General features: G+C 43.0%; 1 protein-coding gene and 1 long non-coding RNA gene across 2 annotated transcripts; both read right to left on the bottom strand.

The window, feature by feature from the left end:
* Nucleotides 1–2,666: 2,666 nt before the first annotated feature.
* Nucleotides 2,667–5,103, bottom strand: LOC126800377 (uncharacterized). The gene is made up of 3 exons (XR_007672708.1): nt 4,418–5,103; nt 3,801–3,865; nt 2,667–2,954 (listed from the first exon to the last, which is right to left on the bottom strand). It is a non-coding gene; the product is annotated as an uncharacterized LOC126800377 (long non-coding RNA).
* Nucleotides 5,104–6,834: 1,731 nt separating this feature from the next.
* Nucleotides 6,835–8,948, bottom strand: LOC126797585 (glucan endo-1,3-beta-glucosidase 12). The gene is made up of 3 exons (XM_050524237.1): nt 8,795–8,948; nt 7,372–8,700; nt 6,835–7,044 (listed from the first exon to the last, which is right to left on the bottom strand). The coding sequence occupies exons 1-3, from the start codon at nt 8,859–8,861 to the stop codon at nt 7,013–7,015; spliced, it is 1,428 nt and encodes a 475-aa protein (XP_050380194.1). The 5' UTR covers nt 8,862–8,948; the 3' UTR covers nt 6,835–7,012.
* Nucleotides 8,949–12,354: the final 3,406 nt, after the last annotated feature.

Raw genomic sequence — 12,354 nt, forward strand, 5'->3', positions numbered from 1 at the left:
TTATAACCATAAAAAGTTGTCGTGCATGATACCCACTCCAGTACCATATTTGTATCGGCAACACGATAAAGAATTCTTAACTCATTGAGTTCACAACCACCACAGAACACCACCGAGGATTATGAGTTACTCTCCAAAATTTCACCAGAGAATCGACTAATATACGCACAAGGCAATAGAGAACCTCTACCGCCACCACAAGAGTGACGCATCACGCATCCCATCACACTCACCAAAACTTACCGTCGAAAATTAATTACAACTTCTTGCTTCCATGAGTGGTATGCCACAATTTGGGGTTCAGACAAGAAGGTATTTATCTCACAACGGTGGAACATGAAAATTAGGTGAACTTTACAGCACAAAATCCAACACGACCACAACTGAGATATACTTTACCCCCTGGTTCATACATGCCTCAAATGTAAGACATACGGTCCACACAAATGCCCCCGTGCATCATCTAAGATATTGGTTCCTCCCTCCGTTGTAGTACTAATAAGTTTAGTAATTACTTCAACAGAACCCGATATTAGGTACACTATCTCCTCGAAACTAACCCCAAAATGATCGCTATACCACCATTCTAAACCGTTGTTTCTTTACTTCCATTAAGAACTCTCATGGCCAACGCATTCGGCCAAAATAACTTCTCTGCAAGCAGTAATATAGTTGAGCACTCTTTATTGTAAAATTTATCCCTTGTTGAACACTTCAGTCAACTTCTCCTTATCCAACAATAAACAATCTGATGCATAGAGGAAAAGAACTTCTAAGTCTCCAACATTAACGCCACTTGCACTTGAAAGAAAATTTAGTCCTCAACCATTCCTTTACCAGTTAGAAGGTACTTGTCACGACCAAATCGTTAAACATCATTAAGCTAAGGTCTTCTCATACCCAACCTTCAATAGAGTCACTTCACCGCCATTGCGTCTCACTTGGACCTGTGGCATTGTGAAGTTCCAGTCCCCAACACCGAAATAATTAAATCCTGAAAGATCAGTGTTCTCATTTAAATGCTCATCTAGCAAATAATTAATTCATATCGCCACATTGAGATTTCTCCATTACCTTATATTTCTTGTTCACCCAAGAACAATGCGTAACATCAATTATCTATAGCCGAACCAAAACAAGTTTGGAATGTCACGTCAACAAAATGTGAATCCCATTTCAATAATTGTATTTACCACTTATGGACATATCATACGCCCTACCACTCTGTTACCAATAGCGTTAGAGATGCTAGTCACGAAAATTTTCGTTAACCAACTCCAACCTATGGTCTACACATCTTTTACGTGAACATAATATCTCAACCTTGTTAGGCTTCATCTTAGATTAGTTGCATAACTAAAATCTAGTCCTCAACATTTAAACACTGAACATCCCTCAACATAGGGTCAACGCTCTCTATCAAGACTCCTTGACAGTTCTCTGCCCTGATAGGAAACTATATACTCAAACCTGTTAGCATTCCAGTATCTGGATCGCATGTCAAACTCAGAGAGTATGGTAGCCTCTCTAAGCTGATCGCACCAGTCATTAAGTCTTTGAATTCATTTGTCCCATCCATACGACGTCTTCGTTATAGGTGCTATAACACAGTATCTCCGGAAACGTCTCACTTTACTGAGACATCACAACAATGTCTGTGATAGCTACTTCAGATCCACATACTCAACATATGCTATGACTCAAGCTCTCATGGCATTATCCGACTCGAGTCAGAGATACGAAACTCTGGTTTCCTGGGTCTACAAAAGAACCCACCATGTCAAAACAATCAATCACTGCGTACTGCGGCCTCAACCAATCGATTCCTCAGATTACCTCATAGTGTGGTCAGGAATCACTATCAAATAAGCAGAGAACTCTCTACTTCCAATCACAATAGGATAGGCCTTTCATTGTCTCCAATTTCGAGGAACACTCCAAAAGTGAAGTGACACATAAAGAGTTTCCCATAGGCGTAGGAATCAATCCTAACCCCTCCACTGCCAACTATCAATAAATGAATGCGGCTATCCTCGTCTTCTCTAACTCAGAGTACTCAATCATTACTAAGTAAGTCCCAATACTCTCGATCCAATGGTCCGCTACCATATGATCCAAGCGTCATGAAATGACAGCACTAGCAGCTCACTCATGTCCTTGATCAACCTCAACACACGACTATCGTCTCTAACGATAGCAACAAGATCAACTTGTCTTTCCAGTGGAGCAGCCTCCTCATAAAGGTTCTCCACATTGCGGACTCGGCCTGCAGCCCTAACTCGGCCTCGACCTCTCGTCCGTCCTCGACACTGTCCACGACCATTTTCCAAATTCATCACCATTCAACAATTAACACTCAGTCATACATGTGAAGTCTCGAATTCGACAAAATAGATCCAACCAAAATCAATCATGAAATTTCAGAAGAAGGTGAATCATCGGAGTATCGTCACAATACTCTCTACAGGACCAAACCATAAGGTATGGCTCCTAACACTCTCGCGTACCCGACAACATATCAATACCGAGGAGCATGTGATGGGTGCCCGCCTGCAGTCGGATCATCGCTCCCGGATGGTATAGATAATCGCCAAATACGCACTTAGGCTCTGATACCAACTGTAACGACCCTAAAATTTCGAGCCCAAAAACTCAAAATTTCAAAGTCGTTAGAACACCAAAAACAATCTCACTGAAAATGAAATCATTTAATGTCACAGCGGATCACCTCTGAGTTTAAAACATAACTCAGTCAAGCCGATTATTACAAACCAAATGCTAATTCAACATTTAACAAATGGAATTGTATAATCCTCACAACAACCTCACAATGAAATCACAGAGAAACTCACACACAATCCACACAGGAACCTCACCACGACTGGATGCAATCGACTTTGAGTCTTCGGAGTCGTCACCCGATCACCACTACTCAGCACCTGTGGAAGTATCCCCTACACCATTGATATTGGTGCACCGGGATTGCAAACACAAACCCGGTAAGCTTTACAGCTCGTATGAGTAAAATATAAAAATAACTCTCGTCTCATAAACGACACAACTCCACAGCAACACAGTATAATGAAAATCATGAGAAAACGAGCAACCCATCTGGTTACTCTAATACTTTCACACAATGGTATCTAATGAGCGCTGGTACACATCCGTTACCCCTCACTTAGTATACCGCTGATGTTGGGTAACCACCCGCCACCCAACATCCACACAAGCTGAGTACCCATGATCAGGTAACCACCCGTTACCCTCATGCAGTACTATGGCAGACAGACTAGAGCTCTAACTGTATCGTAACTTTCGCCCGGCCAAAGGCTAGGTTCCGACTTGCCTCACATGTACAATAATCTCACATCATATTGTACCACACATCACGTCCGAAGACCAATCACAATAATTCACATTTTCCGTGATAAAATCATGTACAATAATCACACATCATATTGTACGTTTTAAAACTTTCACAATATCACCACAATAAAATCATAACAGTATAGTATATAGCGAACTATATATATTCGTATTTATTTACCATTTATACTATATACATCGTTCTCTATATCCTATACATGTCATATTTTCTGTCACCGAATTGATTATTTTCAATGAATTAATAACAGTATGTAATTTAACGAACTATATATATATATGTACTTATTACCATTATACTGTATATATGTAGTCCGCTAAATTATATACATGTTGTAATTCATTTAATAAACACACTTGCAAAAATGTTGAATCACCACGAGGGTAGATTCGTAATTCAGTGAGATTTTACTCACCTTAATAACTTGAGCGTAATCCCACAATTCCGAAGATAATTTCCTTGCCTCGCTTTATAGATCACCTTGAAAAGATAAGAAAGAATTTAGAATCGTTTCGTAAACCTTTAAATGCCGAAACAGTAATAATCGGTTACTGTTCAGCAATTTTCGGTTTTACGAAGTTACTGTTCAGTGTTACTGTTCACTGTTACTATTCACGGTTACTGTACAAATACACAATCATACGTATTTCTGTACGTGTATATACTGTTTATGTATTTTTGTACGTACGAATACTATTCAATGTAACTACTGTCTCAGTAAATGTTAATTACTGATTTACCCTTCTGAAATTTCTTTTTTTTTTACTTTTACTGAAGGTAATTTAGGATAAAAACGTAAATAGTAAAACAGTAACTTTCTGCCATGGGTATTTTTGTCATTTCACATCACAGTAAAATGGTAAAAAGGTAACTGTAAAATGGTAAAAACAGGGGAATTCACCCCATTGTCTCCGATCACTACTCCGGCCTCCAAACCTCTTATTCTAACTCTCCCAATTCGGCATACAACAACAACATAGCTTTCACAAGAACTGAAAACATCAATCAGAGGGTTAGGAGCAGAATTGCCACCTGAAGAACTAAAAATGCAAGCCGAGGATGCTGCTCTGTCCTTGACTCCAATCCGAGTTCCTGCAGTCCTCCTTCTTCATTGCCACTGTCCCTTGGACGGCTGAGATTGCTTCAAGTCTCTTTTAGACCAATTAGGGTCAGGCGAGCTCTCCATTGCGACAAGAGGAGGGTGACGGTGATGATGGTGTACCGACGGTAATAAACCCAGAAAAGGAGGAGGAACAAGAGGGATTAGTCCCTGATTCATCAAATTGAAATAACAATTAGATTGGGTATGAAGGGTTTAGGCAAGCTCACCCAAAGAAGAAGGAAATCATCGTCGAAATCCGCCGAAGGTGATGAGCTTCTTCGGTGGTGTTCCACTGCCTCGATTTAATCTCACAAATTCGTGGGTGCAGCGGATGATTGAGGAACATGGCTTGGAAGAGGATGAAAAGGCGATCAAGATGGTGGAGAAGGAGACGGCGGGGTCTCGGTGAAGAAGAAAATAGAAGAAGAAAGAAATGAGGGAGAATGAGCTCGGGCCGAGAGAGAGAGAGAGAGAGAGAGAGAGAGAGAGAGAGAGAGGAAGAGGGAGGCGGAAAGAGAGAAGAGAGAGGGTTTCCTGAAAATGGAAACCCTAATCACAATAATTCCTTTTTATACTCGTTTCCAAAATCGGAAACTAACTTCCGGCGTTAATAACTTCCACCTCCGACGTCCGATTTGAACGCGTCACATGTCCACGCACTCGTATCGACGAGCTCTACAACTTTCGTGAAGAAAGTTTTCACAAACGATCGACGGAATAAAAGTCGATATATTTGTTACGGAAACGTAACGTTTTTCAAATTAAGCGTTCTGAAAACGTTTTCGTTTTCGCTTCGTAACGTTTGCAACAATCATTTTCATTTAAACTGCAATTCATGTCTTTATAGAACTCAATTTAATTCAAATAATGTATTTGAAATTTAGGGTTATTACAGTTTTTGTTTCCTTTCTCTTCGTCCTTGATCAATTGATCTCTAGATTCTTTGCAACTTAGAGGTGGAAAATGAACAAGAGGGTCGAACATGCCAAACAAAACCTCACTAATTAAACTAGCTGGTTTGAACCAAATCGCTTTAACTAGTTGCAGTTCATTTTCATTTTATTTCACACGATCATTATCAGGACAAACTCCAAGTGTCTGGTAATCTAGATGATGATCATACTTTATATGATTGCCCCATCCAAGAAGCTAATAAAGCTGAAAGAAATGAAATGGGACAAACCCAAAACAGAACCAACAAATGGGTTGTGTAATTTTTATAGTAAACGCGAGGTTTTGTGTTGTGTAATTTTTCTATGCACCACTTGTAAGAATATGGTGTGTGATCTTTTGGGTTAATAATGGTGTGTCATCTTAAACATTCATGCATCTATATTAAAGAGTCATGAATCCTAACCGTCTTCAATGTATCGTTTCTTAATACACTGGCTCAATGATTTCCGCACTGGCTCCAAGCTCACCTAAGCCTCTCCAGCATTTTCATCCTTCGTCCCTCAAGGAATCTTTTCACGAGAGCAAGGAAGAGATCAAATTCGATGAGTGCTTGGTTGAAGATCAACATGTGGTCGAAATCTCACATTGAAAATACAGAGGTAGGGTTGGTCCTCTCTGGTTAGAATACAAGACCAGCTCAGTGACGTGAATCTTTCTAAACATGTACGTAAATCATTGAAGCACAGAGAACATGTACGTAAAAAATCGAAGCACAAAGTGAAATAAAATTGCAGACATGATACACATGTATGCAACTCAATATCTTGGACGCACTTGAGTAGGTGGTCCTTTGGGCACATGGGTACTGTGAATCCACGACATATTACAAGAGACTATACTATACAAAATATGAAACATCATGGGTACCTTTCCCTTTCCAATAAGATGCTTCGTACACGTACTTTTGGTCCGTCTATTATTTTATGTGCCCCAACACCAAACCCACACTGCTCCATGCACATTGCTCCCACTAATACGAGTGACTATATATTAGAGAACCTCTCACGTACTCTAGCTCTAAACTAAGCTACAAAGAACGAGATTAGAACAAGATTTTGTGGACTGCCTTCATTATATTCTTGCTTCATAAATGTAAGTGAATTAAGGGTCATCATTGGGCCGTAATGCCCGTGGGTACCGTTCAAAAATCCGGCCCAGCCCGAAAAAGCGCATTGACAACTCGTGGGTATTGATTTTATTGAAAAGCCCGACTTAAACCCGGTTAGAAAAATTGAAAAAATGGTTAAGGCCCGCTCGATAGTAATAGGCCGGGCCAAGCCCATTACCGACCCTTAATTTGAAACTTAGCAAATTGGTAGAAATAAAATCGAAGTTAACAAATTGACACTCCTAATATAGCAAATTAGCTATTAAGCCATGAAACCGAACACCATTAGGAAACTGAAATGTATTATATAGATATGAACATCATAGTTACCGTTAATAAAAGGGTGTACAAAAACATTCAAGTACCATAAAGAAAAAAATTATCAAAAACAATAACCCCCACTACTACAATTAGCAAATCTAAACACAGCTATTAGCCCGTCCTCATATTCTTACTTCTCCCTTCAGCTAATGGGCAGCTCACATTTCCCATACTCTGCAAAACACAAAACCACAAAAACTTCCACATTAAAACCTTAATCAATGTTCAAACCAGAATCAAACTACTATAATTACACATTGGGGTAGAACCGAGGCTAATAGTGACAGGACATAGGTCACGTGACCAGCACGTGATTTCCACTTAACCTGGCGTGGACTACTTTCCGACATTAGGTGGTGGACCAGAGTCGAGCTTTCACATGAGGAAAAGAACTAGTCCCATCCAGCTCATTTTAGCAAAGCAATATGTCACTGGTCTAACATGCGCCAAATAACGTAATTTATTTACTAGATGAAGGAGAAGTGATGATAGGGTACTCACTAGGTGGCTGCGAGACTACGTAGGCCGCCCCGCCAAAAGAGCACGTGCCGGCTCCTCGCGCCTTTTTCTGGTAGTAACTGTTGAACGCGAACGAAGCATGAGCCTCGAGCGTGTTAGGATCGTAACACGTGGAGCCTGGCTGGATCTGATGGCAGTCCGCCCCTCCCTCTCCGCAAGCGAAATCCAGAGCCGCCTGAAGCTTCTCCTCACCGGCCTCACCATTCGCCACGCACCACGTGTTCCCGGTCAGAGTTTTCACCACGTCGCCGCTGCCAGTGTCCGGCACCGGAGAAGTCTCGTGCTGGTGGCCGGAGACAGGGGACTTGTGGTCGTGGTAGTTTTTGAGACCCTCCACGGTGAACGGGATGTCGTAGACTTTCTTCTCGTTGGGGAAGAACAGCCCGTAGTTCCTCTCCGACGTGGGCCCGAACTTCCTGTCCTCGTTGAAAAGCGCGAAGAGATAGACGGTCAGATCTGCCTTAGGGCGCAGCGGGGTCCCACCTCCGGTTAGGATCCGACGGACGAGGTTGCCGTTGTAGGCAGCGGCGTTTTCAATGCTGGCTCCGACCTCATTCTCGTCTCCCTTAGAAGGCCAGCCGGTCTCGGAAACAACCATCTCAATGTCGTCGTATTTCAGCGCGTTCATCGCGGCGAAAACAGCATCGATCTGCGCGTCGAAGAGACTGAAGTACCTGAGGCCGCTGCCGGCGTCGACCACGCCGGGATTCTCGCGGAAGAGAGCGTAGTCCAGGGAGATGACGTCAGCGTTGGACTCGTAAGCGAAGTAGGGGTAGGCGTTGACCATGAGGTAGGACTTGGTTTGACGGAGGAAGTCGAGCATGGGCTTGAAGACGGGCTCGACGAGCTCGGGTCGGAAAGACCCAGCGGAGGAGGGGTAGGAGTTCTGGAGGGCGCTGAGGGCAATGGGGGAGGAGACTTTGATATCGGAGGCGAGGTCGAACTTGACGAGGGCGGCGTGGATGTTCTTCATGGCGGCGATGAGGTACTTGGTGGTATTATGGGTGTCGACGAAGACCTCGTTCCCGACTGCGATGGCTTCGATTTGAGTGTTGGGGTGGTAGGCGACGACGTTGCGCTGGACCCAGTTGGTGGCGAACATCTGTGTCTTGGCGGCGGAGGAGAGGAACTCGTTGGGTAGATCTACGGTGACTTTGATGCCGGATCCGGATAGGGCACGGAGGACAGCCGGGTCGGAGTCGAAGACCTTGACCCGCTCCAAGCCCTGGGACTTGAGGAAGGAGGCGACCTTGAAGGCGGAGGGGATGTTGTCGGCGATTCTTCCGTAGTTCACTCCGACCGAGCCGGCATCTGCAGATGTAGTAGCGAAACACAGTGAGTAAAAATGACACAGCCTTGAAATTAGAGTGACAGAGTGAGGAGAGCTCATAGTGATGACTGTTACCTGAATGCGGAGCCCAGATGGAGAGGAGGACCAGGAGGAGGAGGAGAGTGACGTGGCGGAGAGCCATGGCCGTGCTCTGGTGGAACAGAGCAGGGTGGAGGATAGATAGATAGGGAGAGTGTTGTGGTTGTGGTGAGCTTTCTGGGTCCAGTAGAGTGAGGTAGAAAGAGTGATGAGGTTGGGTGCTGATATATGATGGGTGGATGCAGGGTGCGGGTCCCACTGCGACAAAGAAGCAACCAACGGGAGGATGGTAACCAGTGTGGGTCCCAGGGGGGTCACGTTAAAACCGTACAAAAACTCGACCGTTTTAGGACTCGGACCTAACATGGATTATAATACACAGAAATGGGTCTCGGCGCTCCTAGGGTTCTTCTCCTTTTTTTAATTATAAATATGTGATGATCTTTGTTTTGTTGTGTGTTTGGGGGAATGGGGTGCTTCATTTCCTCACCTGTTCGACTTTATGGGATTAGATTGCTGGCAACAGTGCAGTCAATTTAGCCGAGAAAGGAACAGATCGGAAGGTTATGTGCATTGGATGCTGTTTTGCGGTGTTATTTTTGGTCATGGTGGTGCTTTTTATCTTCTTTCACTGTGTTTTGGACCGTTGGGGGTGCTGTGTGAAAGAGGTCATTAATTAGCCAATAATGCAATGGCTAAATGGAAAGAACTGTTTGTTGCACTGTAATTCCAAGAGAAGTGAACACCATCTCAAATTTGGGTGGATAAGAGACGACCTCATCTTGCAATAACACTAGAATCTCTACTCCAATTTTGTCATTAATTTCAACTATTGCGTTTGTATGCATTCCCCATATTAACTGCCATCGACATTATGCTAATGTACAGTATGTATATCATTATGTTATTTACTTGACCGATGAAATCAACGTGTTTCTCCAACAAATTACGCTCCCTTTTCTTTTGTTAAGCATTACGTGTTGTTTGAAACACAATCAACACTTAGATAATGGGGCAAAAACAGGTGGTCGGATTCACTCTCTATTTAGATAGATAGGGTCATAAAGGAGTATTTGGACCCTTATAGTGTCACTCCTAGGTGAGATGCCAATATCATTTTTTTTTTTGGGTTAAAAAGATGCCAATATCATAATACAACAGATCTCTCCCTTTTTTATTTAATTCATTCATTGGATATACTAAACCCTTTTTCCTAATAATCCATTGAATACACCAGTGAAGCCCGTTCTAGTGTTTCCCCTTCCCTTGAGCAGATCTGAAACTCTTGAAGCCTATTATGCAATAGACAACACATATGTTAATTTACTTAACTCAAAAGAAGTATTAGCACCGCTCTCTCCCTAGGGTTTCATCATTCACTCTTGCTTAGCACAATTCTCAGTTGCACCATGTCGGACGGCCTCTCCTCTCGATTTGCTACAACCATTACCTTCAAGGAGAAGGGCAAGGTAGTGTTTGTTGGGTGACCAAAGATGCTACAATCTCTCGTGTCAACCATTCGCAGTTGGGGTCCTCGTGGGAATGAAGAAGCTGCCGCCCCCTACGGCAGTGATAGGAGCCCCCCACATGTGTATGTGGGTATAAGAATCGGCTCCATATGAGAGCTCAGGGAGATCGCTACCTTCTGAAGTTTACACGCGTAAGGAGAAGCGTGATTATGTGGTCTCATAGGGGACTTGGTTCTATAACAAATGGGATCACAGATCTGGTTACTGTGAAGATCATGGGGTTACTGCCAACATTGATGACAACAAAGGATGTGACTGGTGGGTGAAACATTGGGAGTCTTGGAGGAGATCAATGAGAACGAGATCAAGAGGGGTGCTAGGGCACGAGTGAGGGTGTTTCACCACTTGTCATATTCTATCTCGCAAGCTTTTCCACCGATAAGATTTGAATTCGGGACGGCTAGGGTTCCGGCAATGCTCACCCTAATGTATGAGCGTACGTCGGGCTTTTGTCGGACTTGTGTTCTATTGCAGCATATCAGGAAGTGTGCAGGGCCTCTAGATGTGTCGGAGGCTCGTGTGGTTGGTGTGTCATCCAGTACGTCATTGAGCTTGACGGTGGTGAAGCTGTTATTTAACCCCTAAACCGAATTTTTGGTTAGGGTTTGGGCTGACGGTGTTGAAGTCCTTATGGAGCTTCTTCATTGTCATGATATGTAGAGGTGGCGTCGTAGCTCACTTTCTCTATTCTCGGCTTCACGGCAACCAAACTAGTGGCTCGTTTTAGGCTGGTGACTGCTATAATTGAGCCTCCTTCTCCTTTATCGTCTTTGACAGCTTTAGTGGATATTCATATTGCCTCTGGTCCTTTGGCTAGATCTAAGCGTGTGGCAGAGATGGACTTTGCTGCCATGGTTAAAAGGCTCCAATCGGTGGCTGGAATCAGAGATAGATTTGGTGTTGCCGTTTACGACGTAGATGAGCTTACCACATCATAATGGGCTTCTAGCCATTGCCCCATGTAAGAAATGTAAGTCAAGCCGTCTTGAGGGCTCGACAAACAAGCCCAATGTAGAGGTGCCGATGAAGACTGAGCCACAGAGGGCCTCGACGAAGTGCGCTCCGTAAAAAGAAGTATAAGTTCACGCGAGATGGGTTGGTGAAGAAGTTGGATATGGATTCAGGCTTGTGTGTTATTGAACTTATTGTTGAGCCTGCCATTGAACCCGTGGGGGTGGAATGGGTAGTTTATGAGGAGCCCGAGGTGGTGGGGGAGAATGTGGTTTCTACTGAGGATACCCAAGATAGGGTGCCCATGGCTAGACCTTTAAGACCTGAGGTGGGATCTAAAAATGGTGCCCTCTGGTACTTTAATATCTAAAAAATCGATAAATAATATAAAATTCTAAAATGACAATTACAAAACAACTAAATTTCGTACTATAATGTAAGAATATAAGAAAAATATGAACTAACATCAATCGTTTTGAAAATTATGAGCGATTTAGTATATATAAAATGGGGGAGAGAGTTCTAATAGAATAACTGTCGTGGAGGATAAAATTTTGATTGAGCAACCAACCTATGAATTAAGAAAGTTGTGAAGAATTCTCTATATAACTATGTGTGTGTGTGTCTCTCTATATATATATATATATATATATATAGAGACACACATATATATATATATATATATATTGTTAACACCACCCCCTTAATGAGATGATCTCCGGCTTAATCTCCTCTTATTCCGGATGCTGGACTAATGGTCGAAACCCTAGTAAGCCTAGCTAGCAGGCAATATGGTATGATAGCCTCGCTGCTTGCTCTGGTATCACCATTAATGCTACCCACAGTGGCTCGCCGAAATGATAGACACAATGTGCTGGTGCACATTCCCTCATTGAAGGACGAGCCATACACATTTCTCAATGCACCTATAAATATGCTGCGTAAACCATCTAAAAGGGATAACGTATTCCTTAGTCTTTAACTTTCGAACTTATTCCGTACTGGATTCTAACTTAAGCTTCAGAAGGTCAAAGGCCGGCACACCGCTGACCCTTTGACTTTGACTTGTGTTATGTGCAGGTCTTATATAGCTGATACATCGGAATAAAATGCTAT

The sequence above is a fragment of the Argentina anserina genome, chromosome 6 (assembly GCF_933775445.1).
Source record: "Argentina anserina chromosome 6, drPotAnse1.1, whole genome shotgun sequence".
NCBI lineage: Eukaryota > Viridiplantae > Streptophyta > Magnoliopsida > Rosales > Rosaceae > Argentina > Argentina anserina.

What these genes read in the sequence shown, in the direction of transcription:
- LOC126797585 (XM_050524237.1), bottom strand. Translation starts at nt 8,861, where the DNA reads ATGGCTCTCCGCCACGTCACTCTCCTCCTCCTCCTGGTCCTCCTCTCC. An exon ending in CATCTGGGCTCCGCATTCAG is followed by an intron (nt 8,701 to 8,794) that starts GTAACAGTCATC and finishes CTACATCTGCAG; the next exon opens with ATGCCGGCTCGGTCGGAGTG. An exon ending in CGTAGTCTCGCAGCCACCTA is followed by an intron (nt 7,045 to 7,371) that starts GTGAGTACCCTA and finishes TGTGTTTTGCAG; the next exon opens with AGTATGGGAAATGTGAGCTG.